This window comes from Callorhinchus milii, unplaced genomic scaffold, assembly GCF_018977255.1.
Source record: "Callorhinchus milii isolate IMCB2004 unplaced genomic scaffold, IMCB_Cmil_1.0 Scaffold21, whole genome shotgun sequence".
NCBI lineage: Eukaryota > Metazoa > Chordata > Chondrichthyes > Chimaeriformes > Callorhinchidae > Callorhinchus > Callorhinchus milii.
Window position 1 is genome coordinate 9,514,596 of NW_024704762.1, and position 19,328 is coordinate 9,533,923.

At 47.3% G+C, this 19,328-nt stretch overlaps 1 protein-coding gene across 1 annotated transcript; it reads right to left on the bottom strand.

The window, feature by feature from the left end:
* Positions 1 to 1,482: 1,482 nt before the first annotated feature.
* On the bottom strand, positions 1,483 to 10,920 carry LOC103182067 (guanine nucleotide-binding protein subunit alpha-11-like). Its single transcript, XM_007898924.2, has 7 exons — positions 10,733 to 10,920; positions 5,134 to 5,318; positions 3,252 to 3,406; positions 2,752 to 2,880; positions 2,308 to 2,437; positions 1,990 to 2,143; positions 1,483 to 1,699 (listed from the first exon to the last, which is right to left on the bottom strand). Exons 1-7 carry the CDS (start codon positions 10,887 to 10,889, stop codon positions 1,503 to 1,505), a joined length of 1,107 nt encoding a protein of 368 aa, XP_007897115.1. The 5' UTR covers positions 10,890 to 10,920; the 3' UTR covers positions 1,483 to 1,502.
* Positions 10,921 to 19,328: the final 8,408 nt, after the last annotated feature.

Below are 19,328 nucleotides of genomic sequence, written 5' to 3' on the forward strand. Positions count from 1 at the left end.
ATAGCGTCCGGGCGAAACCCGTAACGGACACACACTGATGTCCAGGACTTAAGTTTAAAGTCTCAGCCGAAGGACGGAGTCTCTGACAATGGGGAGATTCCCCCTCCACCCACCCACCACCCCCGCAACCCCCCACCCCCCCCACCCCCCCCCCCACCCCCAGCGTGCGCAGCACGGGAGTGCTTTTCCCTCCCTAAATCACCGAGATATTAAAAAAAATATGAAAAATTGGGTGGGAGAAAAATTGCCAATCACCGATCGAATGATCCGGGAAACTGATCACACAGGTTAGTCCGGGTTTGGACGGTTGCACAGCACCATCTCCTGGTCACAGTCGGTTTCCCCTCCGGGTTTGTCTCGTGCTCGGCCGGGCGGGCGTCCTGACACACACACGCGCGCGGAAACCCATCACCGTTGCTTTAAGAGTCTCCAAACCAAGCTGGGAATTCCCTGCCTCCCACCCTCGGGAATCCCAGAGGTAGGTTGCAGCCGGTTTACGATCGTCAAACCGTTTATCGTGGAGTCCTGTAGCTCAGCGGTTAGAGCACTCCACACACCTGATAATAATCCCTCCAAAACACAAAACAATAATAAAAATTGGTCATTTTCAATCCACGACTGTTTGTGGGACACTCATTGCTGTGCCACATTTGCTGCCGCGTTCGCCCACAAATATACAGTCAATTCACTTTACAGTATATTCTGCGAAGCGCTTTGGGACGTCGAGAAGACGCGAAAAGCGCTATATCAAATGCAAGGATTATTATTATTATTAATCCCTCGGCTCTCTCTCTCTCTCTCGCGCAAACACGGCAGCATTTCTCAACGATAAACTTACCGACAGAATTTATATTATTTTTTTAAAAAAAAGTGTTTTAAAGGCACGTTTTAACCTAGGGGCCCAGAGAACAAGCTCTTTGAGACGCTACTCTACGTGGAGGGCGCTATATAAGTGCGAGTTGTGGTTATTTACACGAGGGAACTTCACAGAGGTGTTTAATTACACTGATGTTAATCTGAGTTGTGGGGGCTTTGATACGAGGGGAGGAGGAGATTCCCAACAGGATCTGAGCGGAGAATCCATCCAGCAAGAGGAAGTTGGTCACTTTGGGAGCGTCGCTCGGAGATTAGATTCCGTCGGAACTAATCAGTTCCCCTGAGCGATATTGCACTGAAACGAGGAGCTTGGCTGTGTGTGTTAGCGTGAGTGTGCGTACGCGTGTATACATGTACGTATGTGTGTGTGTGTATATGTGAGTGCACGCACAGGTGTGCGCATGTGTATGTGTGTGTAGGTGTGGGTGTGCGTGTGGTGGTTTACCTTAGTTTAAAGGTAAACTTTACGTTGATAAAACAGCCGGTTATAAAAATCCATGTGTCAGCCTGACAGTCCCACATCGGGTGAGTAACAGGTCTTGACGAAGAGGTTTCGGCAACTCTTGGGGTTTTCCTCCCCCACTCACACCACCCCCAACCCCCGCCCTTCATCCCCAAGGGTCTCTCTACAGTAAATCCAGGTCTCTCAGGCTCTGTACCAGCACCGTGTCTCTGACATCCATAAAGACCTTCCTGATGTTCTCTGTGTCCGTGGCACAGGTGAAGTGTGTGTAGATGGTTCGCCGCAGCTCGTTCTCTCTCAGGTACATCTGCAGGATAAAATCCATGGCATCCGTGGCGTTTTTCTTGGAATTCTTGGAATCTGGAGCCAGAGAGAGAAAGAGAGAGAGCGAGAGTGTGTGAGTGAGAGGGGGGAGGGAGAGTGAATGTGTGTGTGAGACGGGAGAGAGTGTGTGAGAGTGTGAAAGAAAGAGAGAGAGGAGTGTGTATGTGTGTGTGTGTGAGGGAAGAGTGAAAGTGTAAGAGAATGTGAGAGAACGTGAGTGTGAGAGAGGGGAGAGAGTGAGAGTGTGTGAGAGAGAAAATGAGTGTGAAAGAGAGGGTGCGAGAGAGAGAGTCTGAGGGAGGGGAGGTCAGAGGTTTCACACTCACTGTGGAATTCGGGGAAATAATCTCCTAAATGGGAGGTGAGGATCTTCTCCTCCAGGATGTCCTTTTTGTTCAGGAAGAGGATCATTGACGAGTTCTCGAACCAACTGGACTTCAGGATGAAGTGGAACAGAGCCAAGCTCTCCTTCATCCGGTTCTAGAACACAAACCATTGGCACATCGTTTGGTCATCGATTCCCTTTCACGTTGGACTATTTTCCCTGATTTAAGACACACACAAAATCCCTTCCCCCCCCTCAACTCTCTCCCCCACCCCAACTCTCTCCTCATCCCCCCCAAAAAAACTCTCCATCTTCTCACCTCGTTCTCACTCTCCTCCAGGACCTGATCGTATTCGCTGAGTGACGCCAGGAATATGACCGAGGTGACGTTCTCAAAGCAGTGGATCCATTTCCTTCTCTCGGACTTCTGTCCACCCACGTCCACTATCCTAACCAGCAAACACAGCCCTGTTACATTCCTCTCCTCAGGACAGACACATCACTCCGAACAACCAGGAAGAAAAAATCACAAGCCCCAACCCCCACCCCCAAAAACAATAACAACTCGGGAGTCTTTCCCAATAATACTGCTATTAATTATTATTATTAATATTAATAATAATAACATGCAATTATTTGGTGAATCTGTGCTACTCTGATGAGTCCCATGAAACATATCTTGGCTCCAATGCTCATATCGCTCTCTCCGTCCATTTGAATAAATGCCAGGTATATCAAATGCAAGTATTATTATTATTATTACCTTAATGAAATTTTGTCCATGTTGAACGAATACTCGTTGATCCCCGTCGTGGGAACACGTACCCTCAGGACATCTTGGTCAGAAGGGATGTAATCACTGGCTGAGATACGGTTAATGCTATTCAGGTAACTGGGAGAGAGAGAGAGAGAGGGGGGGGGGGGGGAGAAAGAGGCAGGGGGGTCAGTGTCAATAATAATAAATAATAGTCCTTGCAATTGATTATAGCGGCTTATCAGGTCTTCGAGACGTCTCAATCCATGTTTCTCTGGGCCGTCACCAGAGGGCGGACTGCTGGAGCTTGTCCCCGTTCGCAGTAAAGTAGCTTTGCTGGAGGTTCAATCAAATAATATCCCAACAACAATCCTTGTATCTGATGCAGGGCCTCTAACTTGGGAAACACCTCAAAGTGCTCCCCAGCCGGTAACAACCACGACCGTGACAGCACAGCCCAGGCCAAATGCCCGTGTTGGCTGCACGCAGAGAGCGATGGAAGTGCTTACTAGGTAGTGGAGTCTAGGAGCTGGAACTCTCTCCGTCTCTCGTAACAGGCTCTTATCCCGGGATCGCTCCATAAGCCTCTGATCGCGTCCGTGAAGTGCGTCTCAAGGGTGTTGACCTTATAAGCTTCGATGTCCTTGATGAGCTCAGCGTTGCGCTGTAACAGAGAGAACAGGTTTGTCAGGGCAACAGGAACCATCCCTTTTTAAAGGCAGAATTCAGAACCGCAGCCACAAAGTCGAAGAATCTTCCAAAGTGTCGAACAGTATTTGGCAGATCAAAGGTTAACAGAAACAGCCTGTTTCCACTGGTTGGGGATTGCATTACCGGGTGGGTTGGGAGGGTGGGGGGGCACAAGTATAGTGACTGGGGGAGGATCTAAAAGAGAATTTATTGCGGAACTACTACACTCAGAGGTTAGTGAGATTGTGGAATTTATAATAATTATAATTATCCTTGCAGATGACCCAGCGCCTTATCACGTCTTCAAGACGCCTCATAGCGCTTCACAGGATGTGAGTTGACTGTGTGTGTGGTGGGCGATGGTGGAATCAGACAGTGTAGATGCTTTCAAGAGGGAGATTGACCTTCAAATGAGGGAGAGGGGAGTTGGAGGATGCGGGAGGGAGGAAGGAATGGGTGAAGCCTCATATGGTGTAAACACCAGTACGGATTGGATTGGTTGGGTCGAGTGGTCCGTTTCTGTGCTGCTATATTTTGGGTAAATGGTTGTAAATCACCCTTAGGCTGGGGCTTGAGTCTTCGATATATTATATATATATATATGCATATATATAATACACATACACATGCTAATCCCAATTCAATTCAACACACCCTCTCACACACTCCATTACATTGCTTCTCCACTTTCCTTCCAATTGCAGTTTTGTACGTTCTGTTGCCACAAGTTTCTTTTTAGCTCCTTTACCCCCGTTCTCGCTGGGGTTGGTGGGGTAGGGGTGGGGGTGGGGGGAGGAGAAACGGTGTAGTTTAGCTTTGGGGGGGGGGAAACGATTATTATCGGGAGTGGAATGGCCATGTTCTCCGCTGTGCTTTTGTCATAGCGGCCGGGCGGGTTTTAAGACAAACTAAATAGGCTGTTGCTCGCGGGACCCAAGGCGATTAGCAGTGTTAAGTTACCCTTTTGGGACTGTCTGGCAGCAGAATTATTTGATCGGAGCAAGCATTTTTGTGTCAAATGGGTAATAAACAAGACCATTTGTCTCCTGTTCCTAGTCTTTATAGAAACAATTTAGTAAATTGGTTCTGGGAAATCCATCTTGAACAAAACAATACCAGGGTGTCACAGTGATATTTTCCAACCACACCTTCACCCTCACCCTCATCCCCACCTCTCCTCAGCCCCACCCTCACCCCCAGCCCATTCCCACACAGATTCCCAGCAGCTTAATATGGATTCACAGAGTTCATCCAGAACAGAATAATAATAATCCCTGTATTTGTTGCAGCGCCTTATCACATCTTCAAGACGTCTCAAAACGCTTCACAGGATTCACACTGTGAAGTGAATTGACTTGTGTATTTTGTGGGTGAAATACCTTTGGGGGCCCTTTTCACTCCTTACGCCTATCCACGTTTGCTCTCAGTAAGATCTCGTTTAGTCCCACTCCCCAGGTATTTCTCCATTTTCTATGATGGTTTGTAGGACGCTGCTGAGCGCAATTGGCTGCCGGGTTTCACCCCCAAAAATACACACTCACTGCACTTTACAGTATATTCTGCGAAAGGCTTTGAGACAACGTGATAAGGCGCTATATCAAATGCAAGGATTATTATTAGAATAATAATAATTGTATTTAACTAAGCGATTGCCGGTTCAGCTTCAATTGTCCTGCAGTGGCTGTGACCCCAGGCGCTCACCTTACTGTGCTGGTGTTGGTAAGGAATGTTCAGGCTGTCCATGGCTCTGGTCAGCGACTGCACGGCTGTGACTATGTTCTGATTAACCAGCTTCGCGAAGGCTTTCCGTTCTTCCTCCGAGTATCCGGACCCGTGGATGATCCGCATCTGTTTGATAAACGTGCTTTTCCCGCTCTCTCCGGTACCTGTTTTCGACGTCACACAAAAAGGGGTTACACACGATATTCGATGGTCTACTATTATCCAGTGTAACCCTGTTACAAGGCGCCCCATCCCCCTCTTATAATACCATGTGGAGGGAGGGGGGGAGGGGGGGGACTAGACCCACAGTTGGTTTGGGACTTCCAGGTCATCAGGTCAGCACAAACATCGCTTCCTGGGTGCTGTGCTGCGTACGATCGCTCAGGGAGTGATGACCCCACGACCAGGAAGTCGCCATGTTGTACGGCTCCCACACCTGACCAGGCTGAGCTGAGAGGCTCCGAAATCATCACAGTATCTCAACGTTCCCTTGGATAATAAGACTTGCATTTGATACGGCGCCTTTTAGCACGTCTTCGAGACGGAATATACTGTAAAACGCAGTCACTGTGTATTACAGTCAATCGCGTTAAAGGGTGTTATAGAGAGAAGAGAGAATAATACTAAAGAGAGAGAAAAACAAGAACTGTTACATTCTCAGTGCAAATCAGCGAGAGCATCTGAAGGCTGGCCAAAATCCCCGGGAAATCATTTTTTCGGGATTTGTAATAATTAACTGCGGGAATTTGGGTGGACTTCAAGGCCGTTGCCAGCCGTCAACACCGAGGCCAGTGACAAATTCTTCGCTGGTAACAGGATAAACCACACGACCCGGGTCATCTCTGCATGACTCAGAGGGAATGATCTCACTCTGCCCAGAGTTTCACCCACAGCATCGCACAGGCTGGAGAACTTTCTCTCTTTCTGACGTTGAACGCTTCCTCAAATCCTACCCTCTTCCTCAAATTACATCTTCGGCCACCTCTCCTACGCTCAGGGTCAAATCCCATCACTGAGAAGCGCTTTGAAACGTTACCCTAACGTGATAGGCATTGTATAAATACAAGTTGTTGTTGGTCCTGTATTGGGTGCTGCATGCAGTCACTTCTCTGGACAACAACTCCCTGACCAGCACGTTTCGCCCGCGAAATATCCAATCAATCCACTTTATAGTATATTCCGTGAAGCGCTTTGAGACATCTCAACGTCATGGTAATGCGCTGTATCAAATGCAAAGATTATAATTACTTTTCTTGGAGGGGGAAGGGGGGTGTGGGGAGGAGGGGAGAGTAGAATGGGGGTGGTGCGGGGGGAAGGCTTTATTTTCCTTCAGATGAGATGTTAAATCGAGGTCCTGTTTGTGGTTGTTCCCCCGCTATCTTGACCGGCAATCCTCCTGATAAAGTGGATCGGTCACTTCATGGCTGTTTGCGAGGCATTGCTTAGCACAAAGTGGCTGTTGCATTTGCCGACAAAATACACAGTCGCTACACTAGGGCCAAGTTCCAAGGATTACAGTTAGGTCACGAAGGCGGGAAGATTTTTTTGCTCACTCGTCTTAATGATTATTGTGATAATTATCATGCGTGATGGCTAACGTGACAGTTACCACAATGCACGTCGTAAATTCCCATCGTGTCCAGTCTGGGACGTGGCTCACGTTGCTAAGGAAACCAAACACATGGCACCTTAGTAGACACAGAGACACACAATCTCTCTACAGGAAACAGAAATCAGTAATCGTTTCAGGTAGCGGGAAACCACATGACCCAAAAGCATGGCGTTAATTATAACAACAGCCTTGCGGTTCGAATATAATGTCCACAAAAGGCTCCATTAAACTGGCTGACCTGATTCGTATCACTGACAGCCTCAATGCACGGGCTATTAGCCAATTAATTGTTTTGGGTGGTGGTGGTGGGGGGGGGGGGTGTGCGGACACAGGGGGGAAACCCATCACTGTGCTTAGGAATATCCAAACCAGGCTGAGAATTCCACGCAACCCACCGACGTCCAAGAGAGTGCAAGAGGTAGACTGTTGGAATGGAATGCGTACTCTCGCTCGCTCTCTCTCCGCCCCTCCTCCCCGGAGGGAGGGACGCGCCCTGCTTTACCTAATTCCGGAAAGTAATAGGCGCAGGTTGGCAAGAGCCAAGGTTAGACAGTCAACTCCCCCTGAGAGGGGAAATTGGTCACGCAATCCACGACTGTTTGTGGGACGCTGCTGTGCGCAATTGACTGCCGCAAAACACAGCATACTTTACAGCATATTCTCGAAGATATATTAAATGCAAGGATTATTATTATTATTATTATCATTATGTGCTGAGCTTCCTAAGTCAAGCTGCCACTAGGGGACACCCTCCTCATTTTCCCCCCTTCCATAGAAAGCCATGAACTTGTAACAACTTGCATATATAGCGTGGGTTAAGGGGGTCATGTCTCGGAACGAGAAAAAGGGGCCCAAAGTTTGAAATGTTCTAGCCTCGCCTGGAGTCCCCAAGCAACCCCTGGAATTGGCTGTTGAATAAAAATGTGACCAAACGAGTCTTTAGGGCCTCTGGCTATAGCTTCGCGTCTGAGTCACAACAGTCAGCATTGCAGAGATTCTTCTACCAGTTGGGTGTTCAGACATAAAATCGTAGAATCTTACAGCAAAGAAGGAGGCCATTCGGTCCATCGTGCCCATGACCGCTCTTTGAAAGAGCTATCCAACCAGTCCGACTCACCCGCTCTTACCCCATAGCACTACAAATTTTTCCTTTTCAGGTCCAGATCCAAATCGCCCACAAAATACACAGTCAATTCACTTTACAGTATATTAGTCGCGGATTGAGTGGCAACATTTTTTTTGCTATGGAAAGTCACTTAAAATGGTCGAGAGCAAGACCTGGGGGCCAGAAGCGTGATCAACATTCCTGTCAGGTAAAGCATTCCACATTCCCCCGGGGTATTGGGTTACTGTCCTGTCCTGCGGGTGAGAATGTCTCCCGGACAAGCCAGTTCTTGCTAGAGATGAGGAATGTGATCTGGAAATCTGACCTCGCTTGAGCAGAGAGTTCGAGCAGGTCACACCAGCACTCGCTCACTTCACACCCTTTTAACAAATAGAGCAAAAAAGGTCTCCTTGAAAACGGTCCTCCTCCTCTCCGCCATCTACCTCCCTCTTCCCCTGCCCCTCTCCCCTCCCTGTCTCCTCTCCCCTCCCACACTTCACGACTATCTTTGGGACTAACCGAACATCTTGTGATAAACTGGTGGGGGTTGGCGGGGTGGGGTGAAATGGGTCCTTGGCCTTATTCGTTAAATCGGGGTATCAAGGGATATGGGGCAAGGGCGGGTAATTGGAGTTGAGGTACAGATCAGCCACGATCTTATAGAATGGCAGAACAGGCTCAAGAGGCTGAATGGCCTCCTCCTGTTCCTACGTTCCAATGTTCCTAAACAGAGGCTCAGTGATTTCATTCCCTTTGTCCCACAGTCATTCTGCGAGTCAGTCAGGAGGCCCACCCCAGTGTGTTGAGACACAGATGTTCTGGGTTTGCTGGCCAGCACTATGTCAGCCGAGTTTTAAAGGGTCTTTCAGCCCAACGCCCTGAGGAGTCTCAGCTTAAATTCCATCACGTCAGCCTGTTGGACAAGTCAGAAACTGCTGAAAATGCCAGATCTCCATGAGATACAGGATTGTTATGGTCTGGGTGTCAGTGTTTGTATCAGATGAGGGGGGGAGGAGGGACAGGAGCTTTGTGTTCAAACCCCTAAAGGTTTAAGACTGGGCAGCTGTAAGGTTATATCTGTTCATAGATCACATCAGAAGCAAACTATCCCCAATCACCCACCCTCGCTGCCTCATTCATCTGCTTTCTTCATATCAAAATGCAACGATCAGTAGTTACTGGAAACCACTCTGAGATGTTTTCCTGTATAATTTGCTAAATTTGTTTGCAGGAGTGTTTTCCAGTAACTACTGATCGTTGCATTTTGATATGAAGAGGGAGGCATCCTAAAATGGAAAAAAAACACGCTCCCTGATTGGCATGGAGCTGGCTGATCTCATCTGTTGTCGGGGGGGGGGGGGGGGGGGGGGGGGGGAGACAAAGAACCATGATTGACTCTATAGGAACAAGAGGAGGCCATTCAGCCCCTCAAGCCTGTTCCATCATTCTATTGGATCTATTGTGGAGTCCTGTAGCTCTCGCTTTGCAAGTGAGAGACCTGAGTTCAATTCCAGGCAGAGGGCGAAACCTTGGGCAAGTTTCCTTACTCCACACAGAGCCTAATAATATTCCCTCCAAAAACTAAAAACAATAATAAATTGGTCATTTTCAATCCATGACTGTTTGTGGGACATTGCTGTGCGCAATTGGCTGCGGCGTTCGCCCACAAATATACAGTCAATTCACTTTACAGTGTGTTCTGTGAAGCGCTTTGGGACGTCCTCCCGACGTGAAAAGCGCTATATCAAATGCGAGGATTATTATAATTATTATTATTATTATTATCATGGCTGATCCTCAATTCCAGAAAGCGAGAGACAGGTCCGGGTTTAATGTCACACCTGAAGGACGGCATCTCTGACAACGCAAAGCTCCCCCCAGTACTGGAGCATCAGCCCAGACAAGGGGCTCAAAGTCCTGACATAGGGGCTTGTAACCCACAACCGCCAGATCTTACATCTGAAATATAAAAGTCTCCCAGTGTGTAAAACAATTCCCCCACCGCCCCCGAGGGTGTAATCAGGTGTAGTGACTGAGAGTCTATTCCAGGCTGACTCTCCAATGAATGTCCAAGGTGCTGCCTCTCAGATGTGACCTTAAACCCAGGGCTCGTTTGTCTGCTCCTCGGGATGTTGAAGATTCTTGGTGCTATTCCAAGAGTGCTATTGGCGAAAGAGTGCTACCATCCGAGCCAAGGCCTTCCTTTTAAACCGTACCTTCGGTCATCTTCCTTTCTCCCTCCTCCCTCTCCTCATCCCACCCGACCCTTCAACTCTCCGACCCTCTCTTTCTGATCCCAACCCGCAGTTCGGGTGCAAACCCCTCATCACCCAACGCCTTGGGACGTCATCCCGATGTGAAAGGCCACACCGCGAGGGCGCCTCCTTGTGGCCAACAAGAGACACTGCAACATTCCCTCAACCCATCTCCTTCCCCCCCCCACCCACCCTCTCCCTCCCCTCCAGCCCCACCGCCAAATAGGACGAAAATCTTTCTTTATGACTTGGAGAGCGAAGGAGATGAAGAGACCGACAATTTCGAATTCCGATCAAACCGCTCGGATGTTTTTTAAGAACGAAAAATTTTAAGAACATTACTTTTCCAAACCTTTCCAACATGTAATAATAGTAATAATGAAATAATAATAATCCTTGCAATGGTTTAAAAAAAAATTATTTGACTTCCACCCCTGGATTAGATAATTGGGAATATTCAAGAGGTTATGTTATTGATTAAGAATCGGTTGAGGATGGTTATTGGGAGAAATTAGTATTATAAGAGAGGTTATTATTATTAGGAGAGATTATTATTAATAATTTAAAGCCACACACACCATAACACACCTTTCTGTATGTACTTACCCAACAATAAGAGCTTCAACTCTTTCTTCCGTCGCTTTTTCTGCTGTTTCAGAGCCTGGTTGATCTTTTTGTTGATGTCAAAGGCGACTTTCTCGTCTTCTGATAAGCACCAAAAGCATCGATGGCAACAAAGAGTGTGCCAACAACTGCAGGGCATCTCCAGAGACACACAGGGACAGAGACACACAGGGACACACAGGGACACACAGGGACAGAGACACACAGGGACACACAGGGACACACAGGGACACACAGGCACAGGGACACACAGGCACAGGGACACACAGGGACACACAGGGACACACAGGGACACACAGGGACAGGGACACACAGGGACACACAGGGACACAGAGACACACAGGGACACACAGGGACAGAGACACACAGGGACACACAGGGACAGAGACACACAGGGACACACAGGGACACACAGAGACACACAGGGACACACAGAGACACAGAGGGACAGAGACACACAGGGACACACAGGGACACACAGAGACACACAGGGACACACAGGGACAGAGACACACAGGGACACACAGAAACGCACAGAGGGACAGAGACACACAGAGACACAGAGATACAGAGGGACGGAGACACAGAGGGACAGAGACACACAGGGACACACAGAGGGACAGAGACACACAGGGACACACAGAGACACAGAGGGACAGAGACACACAGGGACAGAGACACACAGAGAGACAGAGACAAACACACAGACACACACAGAGGGACAGAGACACACAGAGAGATAGAGACAAACACAGAGATATAGAGACAAACAGAGAGACAGAGACAAACACAGAGAGACAGAGACAGAGACACACAGAGAGACAGAGACACACAGAGAGACAGAGACACACAGAGACACACTCACAGACACAGATCAGTGGGACTCAGCCCTCGACTGCAACAGATGAAAACTGGTGAATCCCGAAATCGCCCAAAGCGCAGTGACCCACACAAACCCTCAACTGACCATCATCCACTCTCCCCCTCTCTGTGTGTGTGTGTGTGTGAGTGTATCTCTCGATTCCAACAGCCCAGCAAAAAAAAAGGGGAGAGAAAAAAAAGGAGAGAGAGAGAGAAGGAGGGAGGGAGAGGGAGGGGGAGAGGGAGAGGGAGAGGGAGGGGGAGAGCTACAATCAAAAAAAAGTTTCACAAGGAGTGAAGTGAAATGCCAAGAATCCCTGTCCCACCCCTCGCATGAAATCATTGCTAATCTGCAGGTTTAGGTATGAAAGGCGTCAAGTGCCACAACCAATGGATTTGTTATTCACCCACATCCCCCCCACACCCACCCCCACACCCCCCACACCCCCCACACACCCCCCACACTTCCCTTCACTCCGATTTCAAAATAAATATCACCAGTTCGCCATGAAACTCATCCCTTGCCTTTTTTTTCTTTGGCTTTACCTTGCCATTACACAGTCACTACACCTCGCAGGGACTCTCTGTGAAGATCTTTTGAGTGTTGTGGGCACTTTATTCAAAGCCCACTTTATTTTTTTTAAAAAAAAGTAACTTTATGGTAACCAAAGTGAGTGGTAATTATAATAATGATAACCCTTTTAGCATTTTGGCATAATGCCTTTTATGTCGGGACGATGTCTCAAAGTGCTTCACAAAAAAACCCCACAGGATTCGCTGTACAGTGTAGTGACTGTGTATTTTGTAGGTGAACGCTGGTAGCTTTTGTGAGCAAATGAGAAGAGCCTCAACTTGTTTTCACCAATGTTTGCTAATCAGTTGAAATGTTTGTATCCCCTCTGGGAGGTGACTTGAGCTGTTGTGACTTGAGCTCCTGGTCTTGTCCGACACACACCAAGTGTAGCGTCAGACTATATTTTGTAGGCGAAATGCAGCAGCCCATTTGCACACAGCAATGTCCCACAAACCGCCGTGGAGTGAGTGACCAGTTTTATACTTTGGTGGCGGATTGTTGGCCAGGACACCGGGAGAGGGAGAAACTCGCCTCTCATTTAGTATAGCGCCGCGAGATCTTTAACATCCACCTGAACAGGCAGACGGGACCTCAGTTTAACGTCTCATCTGAAGAATGGCACCGCCGACGAGGCAGCAATACACCCCCAGTGCTCAGCTTAGACTGTGGGAGTCTTAAGTCTTGACGTGGGAACTAATACATAACAATACAGGGCAATGTCATTCTCTCCTTGAGTTTGAAGTGTGTATTTGAACACACAACAAAGGGAATCTGAAGGTTAATTCTTCTCCAAGGTCGGGCTTCTTTCGTTGCTCCGGGGTGAGAGGGCATCACCATACATCAACTGAGTAGAGAGCGAGATCACGCATCCTCTTGTAAAAACACATATATATATTATTACCGTATAAAACGTACTAAAACGCCTGCCACAGTCAACAGCAAACATTGATGAGCCAAGCCATGCTCCACCTACGTTGGTAGCATTCTTGTTCCTCGAGTCAGAAGGATGTCCCACATTGGGACTTTAAGCTCACACTCCAGGCTGATGGACGTTTCGTTGCTGGAGGTGCTTTCGACGAGATGTTTAGAATCCAAGGTTAACGTCTGCGCTGAATACGTTGATACAAGAAGGTGCAGTTGGCAATGAAACGAGGAGTTGGAGTCAGAGCCCTCTGGCATGGGTTTACCTGCCGTTTCCCAGCTACAATGGATAACTACATATTCGTCTACAAATTCCTTCACACCAGCCGCCTCCCCTCTCCGACGTGCTCACTTCCCACTCCGCCACCCGCTCCTCTCAGCTGGCTCTGGTCTCCTGCTCGTTCCTTCATCCCCTCCCCCATCAACTCTCTCGCTCAATCCCTCCTCCTCACCCCCTTCTTTCACCTTTTTCGGATCACTCCTGAAGAACTTCCTCTTCGATCATGTGAACGTTATCTCCCCCCCGCCTCCCCCGGTTTGGTGTCAGGCTCTGCCATTGTTAAGGCACTTCGAGACTTTGCCCTGTATAAAGGGCACTGTGTAAATGCAAGTTGTTTTCACCTGTTATTGTTGTTTTAATTTTCCACCTTCTCTCACGCACTCTTGTTAAAGCACGTCCCGGTTATTGTTTCCCACGGCAGAAATTTTGAGGATCTGTATAAAATCTGTGGGCTGTTATATCAGGAAGTGAGTTCCTGTGTGACATGACTGAACGTGTAAAAGAGAACATGCAATGTCCCACACAAGGGCAGGGAATGATCTGGAGAGTTTTAGGCTGATTTTCATGGTCAGAAGAGTAGAGGAGATTGCGGAGGTAGTGGTGATATAGGGTTAGGTTTAGGTGATATAGGAGAAGCCAGTATCAAAGTAGTATGATTCCAATACAGTACTTTGGGAATTCGCTGTATTGTTGGAGGTACCAGAGATTTTAATCCAAGCTCCCCAGCTGGGTCTGTTCAGGTGGACGTTAAAGATCCCATGGCGCTATTCTAAGAGAGAAGAGAGTTTCTCTCTCCTGGTGTTCTGGCCGACAATCCCTAGATAAAATGGGTCATTCACTTCACGGCTGACTGTGGGACATTGCTGTGTACAAATTGGCTGCCGCATTTTGCCCACAAATGCAGTCAGTACACTCCAGAATAAAATCGTGTGAAGCGCTTTGAGAGGTCCTAGGGTACCACGTGATAAGGCACAGTGTCAAATGCAATTAATTCATTTTTATTAAGTATTGTATTTTCCACAGGGGTCCTAATTTGGCAGCGCATTTACAAGCAAAAAAAAAAGTGTATCCCATGCTTGTGTCTTTGTGGCTTGGATCAGAATGGGTCGGTTCCAGTCATTCTGTGAAGGCAGTAACAGTTCATGTGTGGCTCTGTTCAGATCCCAAACAAACCTGGCTCACATCCTCCAACAGTGGCTGTGGCCAGGAGAAAGAATCTTACTTGACAATTTGATGTTAATTAGACAACATATTAGTCTTTGCAGTTGAATAAACAGAAGGAGACAAGAGAAAGCGAGGCGATGTCTGCTGATTCTCACAAGAAATCTGGAGCGGGAGAGCAAGCTACAACTCGCTATAACATTTCTGAGTTATCTAAGCAAAAAAAAAAAAGACACAAAGCTACGGGCAGCTGCTTTCATTTACTTGCCGAATAATTCTTGCATTTAATAAGGCGAGCATCGCCAAATGTAATGATGATTACGCCTTTTCTTTGTGCCTGGTTTGTGAAGAATGAGCAGAGACCCATTAATTTTCTGACTATTTTCACGCCCTGCGCTTTTCTCCTTGGCCGTTTGCCTAACCCATGGAAAGCCAGAAAGCCTGCCCATTCCCATTCTTATTCTGTAAGTAGCTCAGGGCTATTCTCTCCTCAATTCATCCTCTTTCGCTAGCTCGCTAACTAGCTACACTACGAGTTAGCCACCTAGCCAGCTTTCAACCTATTAACACCATATCAACCTGTCCAATTCCTCTGCTCGGCCCAGCCTGCCCCACCATTGTCGGTCAGGCCTTCAGCTTCTCTGCCCCCACCCCCTCTGGGGGTGCCATTTCAGACCCCTTCCGACTCGCTCCCTCCCTCCCTTGCCTCCTTCAAGGCCCGTCTCAAGAATTAAAGAGTTACCCTAAAAATAATTCTAGGACATAGGAAGGGAAGGAGCTTGATAAGCATACTGGCTCCTCCTTCCGATGTCCCTGTGTTAGAATTATTAAACCGCTAAAAGTACTTAATTAGTGGCAAAAGAAAGGACATTAAATTGTAGGTGGCACAACCCTTCCGCACAGGTTAGAAACACTTTATCCCCTATGCAGAACTTTCAAGAAGAAAAACAAAGCGATGACCGCAGTGGATTGGGTTTCCACCGATTCATGCTTTTTCTGCTCAAAGGAAACAGGCCGAAAAGGGACAGACATGTCGCGAGTTAAGGAAGCTGATGCTTGCATTATTAGGGTTTTTGTGGCACAAACTGGTTGAGCAGGATACGAGAGGGCTTATACCTGATTGGTTTTATTTTATGCTCTTAACTTCCTTGTGTGGGAACACCTCCAGCTTGGCCTCCTGTGCTTCCTCTCTGTGACCTACTTAAGGCATGTGCAGTACTCATAAGGCGCGGAGATTGAGTATCTTTCGCACCGAATGCTGCCTATCCATCTATCCACATTTTTAAGGCCAAGGTGGATAGCTGTTAGGTCAGGGTATCAAGGGATATGCGGCAGAGGCGGGTAATTGGAGTTAAGGTACAGATCAGCCATGATCTTATAGAATGGCAGTTCAGGCTGGAGGGGCTAAATGGCCTCCTCCTATGTTCCTATCAGCAACCGCATTTGGGTCTTCGCCATTCACACGCACTTGGCTTGTTTCTTGGGTACGTGCTGTGTGTTCCAAAACAAATACAAGAAACCAAGACTAACTCGCCTCTCCTTGGCAATCGTGGCATTTCAAGTGGGGGAGAGGGTAATAATTCGGTCACTCAATACCCGACTCTTTGTGGGACACGACCGTGCACAACTGGCTGCTGTGTTCCTCCCCAAAAAATATAAAGGCAATTCACTTTAAAGTGTATTCTGTGAAGCACTATGAGACTTCTCGAAGACATGATAAGGTGCTACATCAAAGGCAAGGATTATTATTATTATTATTAATGGCTTTTGATCAGTTGGATCGTCTCATTAAGTTTCTTTCTCCCAAATTGTTCCAGTTTTTTTAAAAAACGTAACAAACATCCTTATCTGCCAGGGCCCTAAATACTAATGTTCAAGGACTTTCCCCGCAACAGCTGTTTAGCTTGAAAACAATCATCTGTCGTTGCAAGGAACGCCTCAAATAATGCACTAAACACTCTTTTCTCAAGTGGGTCCTTTCAGCACTTAGGGAAAATGTTCTAATATCTAGAGCCGGTATCACATGAATTTTCACTAAACAAGACTCAGGGGAAATCATATTTCATCTCGATGAATCATAGCATGTTTTGGCACTGAATGGGGCTGTTTGGCCAATCTCAGCTGTGACATCTCTGAAAGATCTCTGAATTTACTCTTACCAAGATCCTCAAGGGTGTTACGTATCTTAGCCAAATCCTAATTTAAACACAATAAAGGTCAGCCTGGCTCGGTTAGTCACACTCTCGCCTGCATTGTCAGAGGTGCCAACCTTCGGATGATGCTTTAAACCCAACTCCGTTTAAGAATCTCTTCTCTTTTTGAATAGCGTTGTGGGATTGATAACGCCCCTGTACAGGCAGACAGGACCTCGGTGTATATGTGTAAAGACCCAGGGCTTCAAATTCGAGTGCGTGAACATCGGCAGAGCTCATTATAGGATGGCTCCTGTGACTTAAGCAAATCATCTCACCAGCGAGAAAAACGCTCCTCGAATAGATAACTCGTGTTTAACGACCTAACCAAATATCACAAGCTGTGTTTTTCTTTTCCCCGATTAATAGTCAAGTGAACATCTGGGGCACGGTGCACTCTGCGCTGCTTGTGTTCTGACAGCCCATCGCACTAAGAGATTAAGGTTGTTTTGATGGGGAGCGCAGTCACTAAGTTGGCTGCAGTGTGATGGGGAACAGGCCAGCACTGATAGTCTTTCTCACAAGACTTGACACTTCCCAGCTGCCTCTGTCCTCTGACCCACACCCATCAGCATTGGTTGCTGTGTTTTGCCAACAAAATACACAGTCAATTAACTTTACAGTATATTCTGTGAAGCGCTTTGAGACAAAGATGTGATAAGGGGGCTGTATCAAATGCATGGGTAATTATTATTCAACTCCACAACTTGGCCTCCATCTCAAAAATCCCTGTTGCGTATCTGCAGGTTCTGGGATGTTTCAGTCTCCTGCGGTCAGTTTGAGTAATATCTTTTGACGAGCTGGGCTGCGTTCTTTAGACGGGGATGTAAGCAGAACCTGGCAGGCAGGAAATGACTAACACTGCCTTTATGTACTGTTGGGATTTGAGATGTTTTTTGCTCCCATTAGTGGAGCCAGATGGAGCCGAGGGCTGGGTTTAAACATTGTGCACTCCACTTACTTTGCTTTCAATTTGGATGGAACCTCATCTCTGTCCGCATTTCCTTGCTCCATCTCCTCTCTTTTCCTAGTCACTACAAATGATAATGGGTACAGGGAAGGTTGTGGGGGGGGGGGATGGAAGGAGCCTGTAGTGCATTGGTAAGAGCACGGACCTTGTAAGCGAGAGGACCTGGATTTGATTCCCAAGCTGGGCGATACCTTGGGCAAGTTTCCTTACTCCACACGTCTCTGTTTACCTAAGTAAGAACTCGGTTGTTAAGTCAATTGGCGGATCGCTTTCCGGGGGTAATAATCCCTTCGAAAAAAATAATAATAATTTGGTCACTCAATCCACAACTGTTTGTGGGATTCTGCTGTGCGTAAGACTGCCACATTTCACCCACAAAATATAGTCAATAGACTTTACAGTATGTTCTGTGAAGTGCTTTGAGACGTCTCAACAGAGTGCTGAGGTGCTGCATGAAATGTAAGTATTATTACTATTGGGAGATTAAGAGGGAGGAATCAATTTGGAATGGTGTGCATATATGTATGTGGGGAGGAATGTGACATCTCGACAAACGAGGCCAAGTTTGAGAAATTTCTAACTAGAATCTGAATTCCTGCTTTGAAATCAATCCAGAAGCTGATCATTTATCATATTTCCTGTGGCTTTAAAATCACTAGGATGCCAGCAGCCTGTAGCACATAGATTGATCACCAGGACTTGATTTGCGATGCATGTACACAGAAACCTCAATGACTATTTCACCACTGGACGCTACGTGCAAACTCCACAGCTAATGTATAGGATATATCCAAAGTGGCATAAAGGGCAGGATATCACAATAAGTCTACAACTTTAAAGGCTGTGTCTTGATGGTTTGACTCCTATTTCCTTGAATTATGAAGTGCAGGGTTTTATCTCCTGTTATTCCAACATGTGGCCAAGTTTCTTCCAAGCAGGTTAAGCTGACCAGATTACCTTGTTTGACCAGGACACTAGAGATTCATTGATCCTTTAAACGTTTCAGTTCCAATGCTATTATGACGGATGGTTTTTTGTTATTGGCTGGGTGTCTGACACACACGGAAACCCAGCACCAGGCTTAAGCCTTCAAACTCCCAGCCACTGCTATTAACGAGATTCTTGTGTGTTGGCTGGAGAACATTTAGCCACAAGACCAGAGCGGTGGTGGTGGGTGGGGGGGTGAAGACTTTAGGATTTGGTTGGCATCAATGGATTTGTTACCTTGGTAGCTAAGTAATATTGGTAATCAATATGGCTAGTCTGGTTCTCTGCAACTCCGTTCCGGAGTGTCTCTGATATCTAACCTCCCACTTTCAGACTATGCTTTCAGTCACCTCCCTCCCCCCCGGGGCTTGGATGCATTTCGAGAAATTCTCCTGATGGGAAAGGAAGGCGCTCTGTAAATCCTATTGTGTTGGTATCAAGGTAAATGGTGACTAATAAGTGCTTCTCACCTTCAGAATTAATTTTAAATAGACCGGCACACACAGAGAGAGAGCAACAAACACCAGACACACGCCCCACCTTGAGGCTTGACTATGCAAACTCATTGCTTGTCGGCCTCCCCAAGTCCTCCCTCCACAGGCTGCAGATCATCCGGAACTCTGCACCCCGTC

What these genes read in the sequence shown, in the direction of transcription:
- LOC103182067 (XM_007898924.2), bottom strand. Translation starts at nt 10,889, where the DNA reads ATGCCCTGCAGTTGTTGGCACACTCTTTGTTGCCATCGATGCTTTTGG. An exon ending in GTTGAAGCTCTTATTGTTGG is followed by an intron (nt 5,319 to 10,732) that starts GTAAGTACATAC and finishes CGTCGAAAACAG; the next exon opens with GTACCGGAGAGAGCGGGAAA. An exon ending in ATGGACAAAATTTCATTAAG is followed by an intron (nt 2,438 to 2,751) that starts GTAATAATAATA and finishes TTTGCTGGTTAG; the next exon opens with GATAGTGGACGTGGGTGGAC.